General features: G+C 38.9%; 2 protein-coding genes and 1 long non-coding RNA gene across 4 annotated transcripts in view; 2 read left to right on the top strand and 1 right to left on the bottom strand.

The window, feature by feature from the left end:
• Window positions 1–5,070, top strand: part of LOC137997400 (large subunit GTPase 1 homolog) — a 17,502-nt gene extending 12,432 nt beyond the window's left edge. The window contains exons 10-16 of the mRNA XM_068843368.1: window positions 35–136; window positions 385–528; window positions 943–1,066; window positions 1,535–1,614; window positions 2,121–2,252; window positions 3,229–3,261; window positions 4,883–5,070. Of these exons, the coding sequence (XP_068699469.1) occupies window positions 35–136; window positions 385–528; window positions 943–1,066; window positions 1,535–1,614; window positions 2,121–2,252; window positions 3,229–3,261; window positions 4,883–5,050 (783 nt within the window). The 3' untranslated portion in view covers window positions 5,051–5,070. The remainder of the gene's footprint in view (window positions 1–34; window positions 137–384; window positions 529–942; window positions 1,067–1,534; window positions 1,615–2,120; window positions 2,253–3,228; window positions 3,262–4,882) is intronic.
• Window positions 5,071–12,116: 7,046 nt separating this feature from the next.
• The window catches only part of LOC137997399 (uncharacterized), a 21,728-nt gene continuing 16,344 nt past the window's right edge, over window positions 12,117–17,500 (top strand). Inside the window, exons 1-2 of the long non-coding RNA XR_011122464.1 lie at window positions 12,117–12,249; window positions 13,669–13,783. This is a non-coding gene — a long non-coding RNA (uncharacterized lncRNA). The remainder of the gene's footprint in view (window positions 12,250–13,668; window positions 13,784–17,500) is intronic.
• The window catches only part of LOC137997398 (5'-3' exoribonuclease 1-like), a 51,098-nt gene continuing 50,274 nt past the window's right edge, over window positions 16,677–17,500 (bottom strand). Inside the window, exon 43 of one of the 2 annotated variants that reach the window (XM_068843367.1) lies at window positions 16,677–17,500. This exon is cut by the window's right edge and continues 591 nt beyond it. The gene's annotated coding sequence lies outside the window, so the exon portion shown is untranslated. The other variant, XM_068843366.1, reaches the window with a different exon arrangement.

Genomic DNA, 17,500 nt, shown 5'->3' with positions numbered 1-17,500 from the left:
GTTTACTAACCTTTGCAGATGTCGTTTTTTACAGGTTGGATATCCCAATGTAGGGAAAAGCTCCACAATTAATACCCTTTTGAATGATAAGAAGGTTGCTGTATCTGTTACTCCAGGACGAACAAAGCACTTCCAGGTACATAGATTCCCAGTAACTTCATAGATTTTAATCTGATATCTTAATTAAATAAGATTATTCAAGTTCAAGAGAGTGTGTGCGGTAACCACAAGCAAGACTGTTGTTAAATGGCATTGGCTAAAATTTGAAAAAGCTGCATGAAGTTATCAGCAGAGTCTTCAATAAATGTTTTTTGTCTTTGGATAATATGCTATCTCGCCATCCTGTCAGTTTTATTTATAGTAATTTTGTTTTTGTTTTTTCAGACCCTCTATGTGAATAATGAGATATTACTGTGTGATTGCCCAGGACTAGTGTTCCCATCATTCGTCTCTACTAAAGCTGACATGATCCTAAATGGAATTCTGCCTATTGACCAGATGAGAGACCATGTTCCCCCAGTCTCTCTTATATCCTTTATAATTTGAATACAAAATGATTGTCATTTGAACATGGTTGCAAATGCGTTTTCTCCCATGGAAGTTTTGCAGATTTATGTCAGTCGACATCCCTACTAATGAGTTGTTAACAAAATGTTTGATCACTAATCTTTTGGTAAAATTTATTTGGTATTTGATGAACATACATGTATTAATTTTGTTCCTATAAAGTGGTACCTAATTCTTGAAAGTTCTGAAGCTTTCTGTGTGCATTTTCTAGTGCAATAAACCCCCCTTTTAAAAGAAATGTGATTGTATCCTCATTGGTTGTCGGGCTTGTATCACTCAATTTCTTTCATTTTTTTCTGGGAAGTGCCAACATATGTAATTTGAATAGTGAATTTTGCTTAAAGAGCTATAATACCTATCCTTAACTGTATTTACTTGTGTCAGAGGATTCCTCGTAATATTCTTGAAGCAGTTTATGGCATCAGCATAACACAGCCAAGTGAGGAAGAAGAACAAGACAGAGCTCCTTTTGCTGATGAACTGCTCTCTGCTTATGGATGTAAGTAGCGTGGGTGGAACCTTTTATTTCACAATCCCAAGCATTCCTTTCAAATAGGAGCACCAAAAAAATTGTTTCTGATGCTGACTGTGGACTTTTGGCAGGAAAAGTACATGTAACACTTTGATATTTCGAGGTGTCATATGCATTCCTCCAATTTCTTCACAAATCTTATAATTTTTTCATCAACTTCAATGTGGGCAAACAAGTATACAAACGACCTTTACTATAAGTGCTGCTAAAAGTGTCCAGTCTGCATGATATCTAACAAGACCTTGAGAGATGCCAGTATTGCATTTTAGCTGTCTTGGGTGATTAAAGTCTCCATTTTGTTGAGAGTTGTAATCACCGTCTGTGTCAATTTGCATTAATACCATTGTGGTGTCACATTGTCCCTGCATTGCTTAATTCACGTTTTCTAACATTACGTTTACTTGACACACCCTTTTTTGTGTGAACGTTCCCCAGATATGAGAGGTTTTATGACATCCCATGGCATACCTGATGGATCAAGGTCTGCTCGCTACATCCTGAAAGATTATGTTAAGGTACAAAATTTCAACTGCCCTTATTTAACGTTACCAACAAGGGGAGTGAGTATGGCCCTGTGGAACGCTTGTGCCTCTCACCTCTGCGAACCCTGGATCAAATCCTGCACTCGTATGTGGCTGGAAATTTGTTGATGTCATTCTAACTCCAAGAGTTTTTCTCAAGGTACTCCGGTTTTGTTCGCTCATCAAAATTGACTCCTAGCTTATTCCATCTGGCAGTGGTGCTGTGCTCTGAGGTGATGCATGGGTCCAACCTTTGCACTCTTTGCAATTCAGTCTCTAACTGTAGGAAAGGGCGATAAGCAAGCCACTGACTGCATTTTAGTCTACATTACCAAAGAGCCAAATCTATTGCTAAAAGGGCAGCCGTTTGTGGCTGTGATGCGTGAATTGCCTGTCATGGGACTGTTACTTTCAACTGGCTGGATGTATTCTTGAAGATCGCTTTACTCTCTAGGCACCCATCCTGTAAGTTTGGACATTGACCTTAATTTTCTTCTCAGGGCAAACTGCTATACTGTATTGCACCGCCTGGAGAGGATGAAGCCCTTTTTCAACAAATGGGACATAAATTGCAGAAACTGATTGAATTTGAAAACAAGAAATCCAAGGGAAAAGACAAAGCTCCCAAGCAGGTGTGCTGTAAACTCTGTAGTGCTTGAACCATCTCATCATTTTTTTGTATACTAGACTCGGCAAAGATGAAGACGACTGACAGTGAAAGCGGTGATTTAATGTCTTGTAAGAGATTTCTTCATAATTTATCTCAGTTCCACCGTAATCATCCTTAATTTAAAGTCTACCCGACGCTACCATCTCTATTTACCATTTCTCCGTTGAATGAAATAATATGAATGTCAGCTTTAAAATTGAACCTGAACACTGGTGGGAAATTTATTTAGTTGCGTGTGGTTTTTGACACGGCGTGTGCCGATTGTTTGAACGTACGCAATGAAATGGGAAGTTTTAATAAAATTCTTGGCTGGAAAGGCTTTTTGGGAGATTTGTCTGTCTTTGTGGATTGATCGTTGTGCATATGTGGGTTGATATTTGATATAATGGTTGTTTTTATAAAGATGACAAGAATTTTTAGCCATTTGGTATTTCAAGTGTTCTTTCCTTCAAATGATTTTTAGGTAGCCGTAGTTTTGCACGTCAGAAAATATTTGTTTAGTCATTCTAGTGTAAAATGGAGTTTATTTGGGAAGCCAACAATATTTCTCTAAGCTTATCTACTTCGCATTTAGGTAAATTTTTGCGTTCTTGGTCAAATTTAATTTATGCAACAATTGTTTACAAACAAGAAGCTGTTTCAAACATAAGTAGTGTTTCGTTTCCGGACTGAGCAGCTCTGGGGATGATGAGAATTATGCCGCATTTGAGCTCGATCCCATGGCCTGGGCGGATGGGTGGATTCCTTGGGTGTTTTTAATTTTTGTTTTTTCGGAGTGGCCCAGCCAGCATTACCTTTTGGGAAACCAGCTTCAGCGCCTTCAATGTCACCCAACTCAGTGCCCTCTGTTTTCGTGTAACATGCACTACAGGCAACCCAGTTTACGCTCACGGAGCGACTAGTTAGTAAAATGTTCACAAAGAAAGTCCTTTTTTCAGGTAAATGAAGTGGATAAGGATTTCTTCAAACAGGTATTTCCTAGAGATTTGTACAAGATATATTATTTTTTTATTGTTAATCACAACCAACCAAAAGTTGAATCATGCAATTATTTAGAGCGAGTTTCAATCGAGTATCGTAACACCAAAACTAAAGTAATTACTTTGGCCGATCAAAAAGGACGGAGACAATGCACTAAACCAATCAGAACTCGAAGTAATACACGTAGCCGACCGTCGGCGCGCGAGAAAATGTGCACGCGCGAGTCGCGATTGGTTTTTGGTTTCATTTCTGGTTGGTTGAAAAAGTGGCGCGAGAACTTTGAACCAATCACTGAGTGAAGTAATGCAAAACCAAAGCAATTCGTTAATTACTTTCGACACTCAATTGAAAACCGCTCTATAAGAAATACTACAGGCACTGTGATTAGTTGTTAATATGTATAATAAAGGTATACGCTCTAAAATGCCTTCTGAAAACAAATATAATGTAATGAAAATATAAAAGAAAAACACATTTTATGGCTCAAGAAACATCATCCAGGCCTGAAGAACATAAGAGGTGATATAGAGGATATTACATGGCTGCGCGGGGATGCGAATTTTATCTTCGAATGCTGATAGTATCCCTCACGAGTGAGCGCAGCGGAAGAGTGTGAGATATTACTTTACTGCGCGCGGTGAATGTATGATTTTTTAGAAAAAGGAAAATCCTAGTATTTCATCAGTATCTAGATAATAAAAAGCTATTACAATATCTTTTCTAACTAAGAAAAGTAGTGTCTTTCGAGAGTAATGTGTCCGGCATTGTTTTGCTGCGCGGGAAAAGTTTCCAGCGTTTGTCAAATCATTAATTTGCTGCGCGTACATACCACTTGAGAAACATCGGTTTCTGCAGCATTGTTTTCTAGTCGATCCTAGCACCAAGGTGGTTAAAAAATGGCTTGCCATCGGTTACATGATTTTAATATGCAGACTTTTGATCTTTTGACTGACTAAAGAGGAGACGATCTGCCTTGGACGCCTCGGTGTAATGACGGTATAATGATAGTCTTCTATCCTGGGCGATTGAGTTGAGTTAGGAAATTATCATGACAGAAGTTAACTTGAAAAAGTTGCTAAGCTTTCAAGAACTGAGTCTTCCAGAAAAGGAAGTAAAACTGAGATAGACAAAGAGGGACAAAGTAGAACTTTGAGCAGATTTCTATGGGTCATAGACAATTGGGAACAGTCAATCTACATATGATTCACGAATTAGTGTAATCTTGAACTGCCGTTGGTTACATTTCTGCCTTAGACTCTTCCTTGTTGTTTACTGGAGTTGAATTTGTAAGCTGTAATCGTGGCTAAAATAATGGGTACACTTTGTCGTTTTGCATTGAAACCTTTTCTCCCTGAACAACGTTGAGTCTTTGAGCTTTAACACTGATGAAGAATGTTGGGCAAGGTATGGTCTTCAACATTGTTCTTGGCCGGAGGCTGGGGAACAAACTTTGTGAGGCTGTAGTTGTGGGTGGGAATTAGGCTTGACTGAAGTAATCTGCTCCAATAAGGAGTGAAGAGGGGTGTGGCCCTAAACCTTTTGGCCAGGAGCGTAGTTAAGTATCTGTATGTATTAACTATCGCTTTTTTTCTTTTTTTATTCTCTTGCAAGCAACACGTTCGTGTTTTTACTCGTGGAATTCTTCGAGGTCCAATGGCGCTTGGAGGCGATGCTGGTGAAGCCACCTCCGAAACCGCAGTCCCTTACAAACCCTGGAAAAAGCATCATAACAAAAACAAGAGAGAAAAGCTACGGAGGCTTGTCAAGAAACATTCCTGACTGACTATCTGAGTAAAGAATATATAAAAAAAATAAAAACTTAATTCAGGTCAAAGTGCATTATTTGTGGGGCGGAAAATTAAACAATGCGTGAAGACCAATTCGACCTCGAGGATTTTCCTTTTGCTGGGCTGCATATCTTGGCGAATTCTTGTAACTCGGTCATCCTGAAGTTGGTCGGCACCATCATCATCGGTCATCCTGAAGTTGGACTTTTCCTTAGCGACTACACTTTTTCTCAGTTATTTCTGGCGATAGGATCTCACAACCTGAAAAGGAAAGATTCCTGCGTGAGGAAAGCTGAGCACCATACAAAGTATAACTTCCTTCGCACGATACAGACAAGAGGCTGACCACATGCAGTCGAAGGCAACTCGAAGTCTCCTTTTTCAATAGCTTCTGTCGTTAGGATATCCTGGAATATATGAAGTTTCATATATATGACCTGCGGAATAGAATGAAATGAAAGTTGGAAAGATCATGGCAGTTAAATGAGGAGCTTAAGCAGTTGCAAAGCCTGGATTTTTCGGGCTTTCCTTTCAACTGTTTAAAATTCCTATGACTCGTTAATTAATTCACGTCCAACATCTCTTTAGGACGTTCACGCTAATTGTTTGTGCATAACTTTTGTGTATAACAGCCAGAAGTCAGGCTACTTAGCCAAGTGCTGTAGCCTCACTCAAGACTCAAGACTGAAAGTTTTGAAAAATTGAGGAAGGTTTAATAGTTTTACTCAGCGACGTTGCGTAATGTAATGATTTTGGTTTTTTAAAATGTTTTTATTACGTTACGAACTTCTTAGTTCAAAATGAATGCATGTTTTTGAAGTTCTTTTCCTTTACTTTCATGAAAATAGAGCAAATTATCTTTTCTTCCTAATCCACTCGATTATATTTATTGGAGAGATATAATACAAAACACTAAGCAAATAAAGATAACTCCGGCTGGAAACTTCGTTGCTATGCTCGAGAAATGTTTTTTTGGAAAAAACTTTCATCGATCTTGTCTTGGGTTCCAGTCCTTCCCCGACAGGTCACGCAAAATCGTGACAAACTGAATTTTCCAAGAGCTTCGCAACGTCACATCGATTTTACTCGTTTAGATCATCGGTGACCCCTATTTTTTAAGACACGAATCACTTGCTCTTCTTACAATCTACAAAATATGATAAAATGAAAAAAATCACAATGTCAGAAGTTATCTTTTTAATTTTTTTTTTCCTTGATTGTTTACCATTTACAAGCAGAAACCGGTTAGTACTAGGTTTTTTCAAATGGTAAGTAAAAACTCCCGAATGGGAAATTCAGTTGGGATCGGTGTGTACCATTTACAAAATTCGTTTAAGTTTACCGAGGGAGTCTGGAGGGAGGCAAAATCATGGGAGAATGCAAATGGTAAAGACGTTTTCCGTTTGGAAATTCCTTGTGGACTACCTTTCAAGAAATCCCGTTTTCTCCGGAAATTTTCCGTGTGGGAAGACCAAAATAGGCTTACCATTTACATTTTAACCGAAATTTCCGGATTTGTTTGGTAAATGGTAATCAACCCTTGTGTCCTGTGTTCCGGAAGTAGTTACAACGGGTAGCGCCTGCGAATACGCTCGTTGAGGATTAACTCTATTGTTTACGACGTCCCCAGAGAAATATAATTATCTAAAAAACCCACTCCTATATTTCTATGCACAGAAACCTTCACTCTAACATATTTTTTTTATGATTTTCGACGGATGAGTAGATGAGGCTACATCCCGTTATGATGACCTATCTATCGAAATCAGGGCATTTTCCCTTGCCTTTTTCTCCGAAACAGAGTCCGTGACCCTCCGATTTTTTTTCCTTTTTGGAATAAGTAATTTATAACCTTGCTTCAGGCGAGAAATGAAACAAATTTCAATGTGGGAATATTTTCGCGCGAACGTCCTTAAAAGACACTTGAGTGTTTAAAAGAGCTGGAAATAGGGGAGACTGGGATCTAGTTTATTTAAGCCTCGTGCATTCATGACGTCACAACGTTAACTTCTAAACGGCGTCACCTTTATCTTTCGGGCATCTTTGGACCAAATTGTCTCTTAGCGAATTTCAGAAGATTCTGATTTTCTTCTATGATTTTTCCAACTTACAGCTTCTAACTTTATTACGGCAGAGGTGGGTGCGACTCCAATGCCGTTGCATGCAAAAATTGTTCAATAAAGTTGCGAGAACAGCGGGCGTTCAACTGTCACGTTTACTCAGGAGAATATGAATTTGAAAACAATAAAGCTGAAAGACCCAAGCCAAGTTGTTTGGATGTATAACGACATTTTTTTAGCATTTTGTGATCCCCTCTGCAGGCAAGCAGCTTTGACCACGAGCAGACAATCCATTTACAAGTGTGCAATGTTTGTGATTTTAATTAAGTTGTATTTAATGTAGCAAAGACGAAACTATGGATTGTACAGCAAACGTGAGGTACTACCAGCATTAAAGAAATTGCGTCTTATTTAAGTAATCATCGTTGGCATCAACAACTTGACAGAAAAGAAAATTAAAGGGGAGAGGTCAGTAATGATATTAAGAGAAATTTCAGCCCGGCCTAAAACGTCAACAAAAGCGTCATGCGGTGTAAATTCGCTCCTATTGCGTGAACGTCGTGGTGCTTTAGAAGTAAAACCCAGCATTCTCGTCGCAAGAGTCTGCTTTTCTTTTGGTCAGCGCTCTGGCCACAAGCAAAAATACGCGGGTCAGGCTGAGGACGAGGACAACATGCGCATTCGCTCAAAATAACAGCTTTGGTTGTTTTTCCAAATTTCTCTCAAATCTGTAATTAAATTTGGCACAAATTTGAAATTAAAGTATTTACGACTACAAATGAATCGTCTAGTCTGTTCATATTATATGATACATGTAACTGCCCTTAAAGTGCTACTACGACCAAAAAAGAATTCTTCTTTTTCTTTGGATTTCAAAACTGGGTTAACTAAACACTAAGTGAACCAAGGGATTTCAGATTTCTAAAATCGCGTTTTGTATACAAAATACGTTGCGTTTACACGCTGAAAGTTTTAAGGCTGGTGAGTAAATAAAGTCACTTTCCCTAGATCAAACTATACCCGAACTCGAGTGAGCGGCGGAATTCGAGCCTAACCCTCTGACGTCCAATCGGTTAGTTTTGGAAGGTGGGAAAGGGCGGACCGTGAAACCCAAAACTTACACTCAAAATAAGAAATTTTGCCAGTCAGGTGTTAAGAGAACACGCTTTCACAACCTGAAGAAATAAAGGAAATTATTTTTTGATCATAGTAGTATTTATAAGGACTTTATTTCTACTGTTTTAAAGGGGCTGTGTCACGTTATTTTAGTGTGTTTCGGGAAAATCTTTAGTTAATCACGAGTTTAAAACTCGAAAATGGTGATGTGGAATTCCTTTGCTGATAAAATTATCGTTACATTACAAACAAGATGATTCTGAACAAAAAGGACCTTTACCGAAGCGATTTGCCTTGAACTTGAAAAAAGTCGGCCCGACTTTTTTCAAGATTACTCAAATGCAATCCGTTTCAATCTTGTCCACCTTTGTACATCCATGCTTCTCTTTCCTTTTGTTGTATTATATCTATGTTGCTCAGCAGTTCTAAGTGGTTATTGCAGTGTTTCATTCTACTTTTTGGGCATTTTATGGGCCGGAAAATTACATCTTTTGCGTGACATAGCCCCTTTTGTAAGTATAATGTGTTACCGTGATACGTTACCTTGGTAACAACCTGCAGTACACATGGACTATCAAAAATATTGTAGTACTTATTAGTGACCAAGTTTGACCTTCCAGGCGAAAACTAAATGACTCATAGTATGACAGAAATGGAAGTATGAGTACTTAAAAACTGTGTGCAGTCACCTTTAATAGCAGTTGCGATTGCGTTTGGGCATTGTCTAGCGTGTTTGCGCAACGAAAATCGTCCGTTTGCCTCTGTAGTTCGGATGGTAAACTTTTAATTTATCAAACACCCGACGCAGATCTTTGGAAATGAAGTCCGTTAGCTTGACTGTTTTTTGGCATCCTGAGAATGACGGTAATTTTACCATAAGACGTTTTGGAGTTGAGACTTTACAAGGTCATAGAAGAAGAGATCAACACACTTTTTGACAAAAGAACTGTTACCAATTCTAGGTTTCACGGTCTTCCCTCGGAGCTTCGTGTTTTTTGGTGAGGCATTCCCTTTTTGTCTCCCAGAACATCCAAAGCCTTTTTCCAGCTGATAACGGATACATCTTGTATTTCAAGCCAAGATGAATTCACAACTGAATTGTTTCTCTGTTCATTAATTCTGGGTAAGCTAGTGTAATCGCTTTCATGTTTCCTGCATTTAGGAAATCGTTTGTCGTCTTCGTTGATATATGGCAGACAAATGCTTCGTTTGGTGCTTTCCCTACTTTCTTCGACATCACAAACTGTTGCATCTGGTAGTTTTAGAACTTGTTCGATGGCATCATTTTCTTCGTTATACATGAAATGTCCATGAATTTCGTCGAGCTCTCTTATACTAAATTTATCATGAAGGGCCATGGCGGTATCCCGGGCGATTTTGCCGAGTTTCCTGCAATGTTTGATCCGTCCCTTGCGACTTCGAGGATTTTTCATGACTAGTAATATTCCAGTTTTCGCCGATAGGATAAATTACTGGTGCATTTAAATTTGTTAAATCAACTTTGCTTTCTTTCTTTTAAGCTTGGCAGCACACATCCTAATGTTCTCAGTCAGTTTGGTTTACGGAGGATCACAGATTGGCCGTCTTCTCCTTAGAGACCATCCAAATGCATACACTGGTTCTGAACAAAAACGTCGCAATAGTATCTGCTATCCAGACAACGTTGAGAGAAATACTATTTTTGTTTTTTGAATAAGATACCCGGTAATTCTTGATTTGTTTGTGGTGCTGCTTAATTAAAGAAACTTAACAACAGAGGTTGGATTTCTCATGGGACGAACAAAAGACAATTTTATCGGAGAGGTTAATCCAGGCCGTTTGCTTTTTAATTTCGACGCACAAGCTTTTTGTGAAGAATACAACATTTATGTTAATTTCAGTTGTTTTTTTGCTTTTTTTCTGACTTTTTTCATGAATAGTTGCTCAATCCCGCGTTGGAACAATTGTGCATTTTTTTTCTTTTCATGCATGAATTAGTGGCTTTCCACAGGAGATTAAGGGGGCACTGTCATGAACTGCGCATGCTCGAGTTTGTTTGCTCTCCAGCCCACGGAAAAAGTCTAGCCGCCACCATGGATTCACGCGTGAGTCACGTATATTCGCCGGAGTTTCTCCTTTGTCCACCATGGCCCTCCCCAGTGGACACCATTTTAAATTTGTCGATTCAACTTGAAAAAAGTTAACCTAACACTTTTCAAGTTTTCACAAGACGCTAGCGCATGCGCTTCTCGTGACAGTTTCCCTTTAAAATAGAGTAAAAGAAAATTGAATCACCGAGAGTAAGCGAAAAAGCAGGTTTTTCGCGGAAAAAAAACACCGTGTACAATAATAATAATAATAATAATAATAATAATAATAATAATAATAATAAGGGAGTTTATGCAGCTGAGACAATCAATACGGAAGATACTTTAACGAGTCGAGAATTTAAAAAACAGATAGAACAAGATCTTAAACAAAACTGGACTGAAAAGAAAATGTATGGACAGTTAATCAGGGAAATGCCAGATAATGTTGATAAGAATAAAACTTGGCAATTGTTATCCAAATGTGATCTGAAGATTGGGACAGAAGCATTGTTATGTGCTGCACAGGAACAGGCCATCAGGACAAACTATGTAAAGCACTATATCGATAACACCAGTGAAAGCCCCCTGTGTAGATTATGTGGAAAAAAATGTGAAAGCGTGCAACACTTAGTATGTGGATGTGAGAAATTGGCTCAGAGAGAATGAATATAAGAGACGACACGACAATGTAGCAAGGAAACTAGTCCATTGGGATTTTTGTAAGAAGAATGGGTGGGAGCATGCGGAAAAGTGGTATGAACATGTCCCATGCAGAAGGAGTAGTTGAAAATGAAGTCAAAGTTTTGTGGGATATTAATGTTCAGTGTGACAATGTGATAGAGGCAAGAAGACCAGACATAATTATAATTGTAAAGTGACAAGAACGAGCGAAAGGGGATAATCATCGATATTGCTGTACCAGCTGATGTAAGAGAGGGGAAAAAGAAAGGGAAAAATGTCGAAAAATACCAGGACTTTAAGAGAGAGATCGGAAGACTGTGGAAACTGAAAATGGTAGAAGTCGTACCTGCAGTGATAGGAGCCCTTGGAAGTGTCACCAAAGGATTTGATAAGTGGATTGGAAAGCTAGGGATACCATTCAATGTTGGAGTAATGCAAAAAACTGCCTTGTTGAGAACTGCAAGGATATTGAGGAAAGTGTTGGAAATGTAAAGAAGAGATAATTCTGTTAGCCTTTGGTCATTTGTTATGACTCGCCTAACAGAAGAAAAGACGGCAATGAAAGCAGCCAGAACATGAAGTTGAAACTTTATAATAATGATGATGATGATGATGATGATGTTTAATGCTTATATTGCGCTTTCTACAGTATTGTGAAAAAGTAATGAGAACGTAATTCGACGAAATGCGCGAATTTCGGGGCTTTTCGACGAAAAATGGCGAATTTTTGTCCAGCGCGAAAGTTCGCAGAAAATTCGCCGAATTTTCGCATTGCCTATTGTTGTAGATGACGCGAATTTTCGAGCGAAAATTCGCTTTGAGTGAAAATTCGCTTTGACCGACAATTCGTTCCGAAATTTCGAGCGAAAATTCGCTTTGACCGACAATTCGTTCCGAAATTTCGAGCGAAAATTCGCATTCACTGATAATTTGTTCCGATATTCCGAGCGAAAATTGGAGTCCCAAGTCATACCAGATCACAGCTCGTTTTAATACACTCTGGCCTGTTGCTGTCGTGACAAAAACTTGACAACTCACACATGTGTAGAATGAAAGTCGAAAGGCATCGTACAGTGCTCTCCCCTGGTCAAAAAAATAACAAAGAAGCTGCGATCACGCAAGGCTTTTAAGCTATCATATATGTAAAAGTCTTTTACCGCTGAATTCAAAGTTTCTCATCGAATGGAAATGGATCATTGATGTTTTTTTCACTGCGGTGACTTGCCCGGCGCCTGCCAAAAGGTTAACAGTTATCCCGAAAATTGGTAAGTAAGCTCTTCATATGTATAAGACATCATGTCAATAAACACTTCTGGTGTAATACAAATGTAGACCCGGGAACCATTTTTGCCGCTGTGACACTACTAGATAACACTCGCCGGCTCTTCTATATTTACAGGCTTTGCATTGTTGACAACAGTAACTTGTCCTCACAACCAAAGGATTGAAATTGCATATGTTTTGTGGAGTCTTCTCTGCCGAGAAAGATGAATAAAAACACATTACAAAGGGCGAATTTTGTAGAGAATTGAAACGGACACAACTACTGAACTATTTCCAAAATACATGTACTGATCATCAAAGTGCTGTCAAAGTGACTGCAGTTGTTTACAAACCTGAATAGCCGATCGATATGTGATCGACCTTTACAAACCACACTACGAAATTTTGCGTACAACAAGCGAAATTACGCTTTTGGTTTTTCGCGCTGCATGGTCTCGAAAATGCGGCGAATTTTCTCTCTTTGTTTTTAGAGCGAATTTTCTCTCTTTGTTTTAGCGAATTTTCGCGCTGGGCTCGAAAATGCGGCGAATTTTCTCTCTTTGTTTTAGCGAAATTACGCTAGAAACATCGCGAAACGACGCTCGAACTTTCGAGCGAAATTTCGTCGAAAGTTCGCAGGGACAAAGAACGAAATTCGCGCATTTCGCTCTCATTACTTTTTCACAATACTGTATATCTAAATATGATCAAAAGCGCATCACAGTAATAAAATTATACATCAACAATCTAATAATAATAATAAATGAAAACCGACTATATAAAAATTGAAACCTTGAAACAATATTACAATATATACAATTCATAATCAATTATGAAAAAAAGAGAAAGCTACTAACCAAACGTCTGTAACATATTACTGAACGCCTCTCAAAAATAATGTTTTTAACATGGTTTTGAAGGTGTTGAGGTCTGTCTGACTTCTAACTTCTAATGTTTGCAGGCAGGGCATTCCAGGTCTTTAGGGGCAGACGCTGAGAAAGCTCTATCTTCTAATGTATGCTTGAATCTTACTGAAAAATCTTGCAACAATCTCCCTGAATGCATTGAACGTAAAGAAGAACGTTCATTATGTCTAAGTTGTATAAGGTTACGCAAATATGCTGTTGTAGAAAAACGAATTACCTTAAAAGTTAGTAATGCTATTATATAACTAATTCTATACTTAACGGGGAACCAATGAAAGGCAAAAAGAACATGCGAAATATGATGAAATCTAGGTGTATATATATGTGGGTAGACTCATGGCATCGCCGCAATGCAAATAAATGTCCCCGTTCTCAGAATGTCTTTCCCGAATTTCCTCATTGCGGAATATCATTACACCATTCATGGGGAACTTTGACAGGTTGGGGGGAACATTTCAAGTACTAAATAATTGAGACCAATTACCTCAATTTCAGTATAAGCCTGGTGCGAGGCTAAATGGAGACGGCTTGGCAAAAGGAAAGTGAATAGATTAGTAAGATGTCAAAAACAACTGAAAACAGAGCAAAAGGAAAGACTTGGAAATCAAAGGTAACCGGGAGTGAACTCGTTGATATATACTACGCGATACTGACATACATTAACTGAATAAATACTGGTAACTTATACACGATGGATTACATTTATTCAAACAAGCTAAAAGAGAGCTCCATTATTTTCTCTGATTTTGTTAATAAGATTAACTTTAAATACAAGGTTGAGAAATTTACATGATTCAATTTACTTTATTCGCCTTTTTTGATTGTTCACTCAGTTCCTGTGCTTGTTAGTAAGATAAGAAAAACTCTGACTAGGGTGGGAATTGCGTTTGTTTTCTTTTTCTTTTTATATGTATCTTGGTATTCAAGTGTAATGTAAACTTCTGTTACTTGTTCAATTAAAAAAAAATACCGGTAACTTATGGTTTGTGGAGCACAGTACATAGATACTTGAAGTCTGGTGTGGACAGGATCATAATACACCAACAGTCCTGCTTTTTGGCTACAAGGACCTTTTCTCCGTGCGCGATTTTCTTCTTTAAGTGCTTTTTGTTCAGTTTTAGGTGATAGGACCCAGAGTTGAAAGCACAGCAAGCTGATTGCACCACTGCTGCTGCTGTTGCTTGCGTAGCAGGTCCAGGTCCTCGGGAGACCCTCGGTGTTGGTGATCTGTCTCTCAGAGAATTGTAAACCATCACGAGACTGTATAATAATAGTCTTTATTATTATACACACACATGAAAACATCACTAAACAACAGACGTGTCCAGTTTACAAATTTCAATTTTAAAAATATATATGTATCTAACTACCTAAAATTGAGTAAATTTCTGTTGATAAAACTATTTTTAAAACGTTCAGTCCTTATTCTTGGTATAATGAAAGAGTGGCCCCTATTTCTTAAAACTCTATCCCTAGTTGGCGGTAAGAGGTGATGAAGTGCCGGGATTGTCAGGAGACTTAATTTTCTCCCAAAGCTGCCGATCCTTTTCAGATAAAATATTCAAAACAGAATAACATTCTTTTGTATATCCTAATTTAAAAGCTCTATTAAAAAATTTATCAATACGGCTAAGATATTTGTTATAGAAAGCACCACCCCAAATCTCAATAGCATAAGTAAAAATTGAAAGAATTAACGACTTAAGAAGAAGATCTAAGTAGTCAACCGAAAACTCATAGTGTTTGCAGGCACGCAAAATGTAGAGAGGAAAACTAGCTTTGGATAACATATAATCAAAATGTGTATCCTAGTTGGCTGGATTATCCTCGAAAGTAACTCCTAAGAGTTTTAAATTAGATTTGCGCTTAATACATTTCAAAGGGTCAGGGTTGATCTTTTTCTGTTTTCCCTTTCATTAACATTCCCCATGTTTTCCCTACATTTAAACTCATGCGATTATTTTATGCCCATTCCATTATAGATTTTACCTTAATCTCTCGCTATCTGCTTGACTTAATTTAGCGCCAACTGGTATACTTAAGGAGATGTCGTCTGCATATTTAACCAAAAGATTACCAGATGGATTTACTGCCTTTATGTAATTTATCATAATCGAAAAAAGAGTGGGGCCAATGACAGTCCCTTGGGGAATACCCCTATTAATAGAGAGATGACTAGTGCTTATTCCATCTATAACTACCCTCTGTTGTCTACCCTTTTGAAAATTGACTATCCAATTATGAATATAGGGGTTAATTTCTAAATTTCTTAACTTTCGACAAACTATGTCATGCGGTACAGAATCAAATGCCTTACTAAAATCAAATGGGAAAAAAAGAATAAAGTCAGCGTCACTAGCTGTATGTGATATGTGCGGTATATAAATCCATATACCATTGATTCTTCGCGGATTTTTCCGGCACCCTTTTCGATGGCTGCCCCCAAAGCGCGGGCTATCAGCTCTTTTGGGTCTTCGTGGCACAAATGCTCACGGTCTAGTGTGTCTACCATAGAGACAGAGTCTTGCATATGCTCTCCTTTCAAAAATGGGGTCGGTTGTAGGGATTTTGCGCTTTGTTGGATCTTGAAGCGCCTCAAAGTTATACGCCATTGCGCGAGGAAACGTTTCGTAGCGGTTTTGGGGGATTGCGTCAATTCGTTCGCTAGCCTTTGGGGGTTTTGCGCTGCTCGTCCATAACGAGCTCTTCTCGCTCAGTTTGGGCAACCGTGCCAACGCCTGCGGGCGAATTGGAAAACGGTTTTAATTGTTCTTGTGGTGGTGGATGTCGACCAAATCGCAACGTATCCACCGTTCTGCTACGTGACTTCATAGCGCGTTGTCGATGTAGATTCCGCGGCTTCAACGCGATTCGAGCCCATGGCCTACCAACTATGAAGCCACTCCACAGGTCACTTGGGTTCATTTGTTTTCGAGAAAGGATGTGATACTCAGTCTGGCCAGCACTATGTCTTGTGTGAGTCCGTAAGTAAGCGAGTCAGTCATATCATATACATGTATCATTAGATTTTTTGGATTTTAGAGTAGCTTGATGAAGTTAGTATGTTAGTTATCATTTACCCTCCCAACCATGATACACCACAGAGGATAGACCACAACACCGGGAACCCCATGCCCTACTCTTTGCGAATAGTGTGTTCTTTTCAATGGCGAAAAGAGGATGGTACTTGTAAACATTTCCTTCTGTCCTTTCGACCCCTAATCCCTTTACATTCTTCGGGAAAAAATAGCTTCTTATACCTTTGCCTGAAAACGAACCTCCTTCATATAAAACTTTAAGTTTGAAAATTCTCCTCGAAAATTCACAACTGCCCTTCCCTGTAAAATTCTGGGGATGAGATGGAAAAAGCGAGTTAGGAGAATTCCCGGCCGAGTTCTGAGTGGTATCAATGGAAATCAGTTCAGTGCAAATTACTTTTTTCTGTGGCTCCTTTGCTGTATGTAGCGCCCAGGGTTGTGTCTGATGAATGGTGAGAACTTGTTCATACACATCTTTTCATTTCTTTATTCAAATTTACTTGTTGGAACTTACCGAAACTACAACTAATCTCACAAAAGTACTTTCCTTCGTAGCAGTGACAGGGACATCCTACACAGTCTCTGATCATTGGCACACTTCAAAACCTCCCACCTTGTTTTCATAGGGTCGAAAAGCATTCATAGCATTCACTGGCAATTTTTAAGTACCAATAACATTTCAAAAATCAGACGGACAGTGTTAATCGGTTTAACATTCATTACCATTAAAGCACATGTCTTCTCAGACACAACCTTTCTAGTAAGGAAGCGAAATTTGACGGTAGCGTGGATAGTGGATCGAAAACCTCCAACTCCTTTGGAGTTTTGGTGTTTTCGGTCCGCAAGCGCTTGATGCGTCTTGGTGGGCGCGGGTCTCTGTATTTTTTCGGGGGTTAGTGTTTTTCCGCGCTGTTGCCACTCGTAGCTGTTACACGCAGGCGCGTTCCTCTAATATGGGGCGCGGAGCTTTGCGGGGTGGTGCGTGATGCCTTGAAAAATTAGGACACTTTTCACGTACCCCTGTGAGTGAGCGCGAGCCAAAAATGCTGACAAATTTTCATCGCCAGAGCGCGGGGACGGTTGTATTGATGTGCAGTGCATTAGTAGTATACGCGGAGTAAGAAATTAGGGGACTTTCATGAGCCGCACCTGCAGCTTCGCGAGCACAAACGCGAGTGACGAAAGTCTCCTAATTTTAGAAGTTGACTACACTCTTCTAACTTCAGACATTTAATTCTTATGCAGTCAGATTAAAAATAAATAAAACTATCAATTTCTAAAAACAATCA

The sequence above is a fragment of the Montipora foliosa genome, chromosome 3 (assembly GCF_036669935.1).
Source record: "Montipora foliosa isolate CH-2021 chromosome 3, ASM3666993v2, whole genome shotgun sequence".
Taxonomy (NCBI): domain Eukaryota; kingdom Metazoa; phylum Cnidaria; class Anthozoa; order Scleractinia; family Acroporidae; genus Montipora; species Montipora foliosa.
The sequence above is the reverse complement of the archived record's forward strand: the minus strand, read 5'-3'. Positions and strand labels throughout refer to the sequence as shown.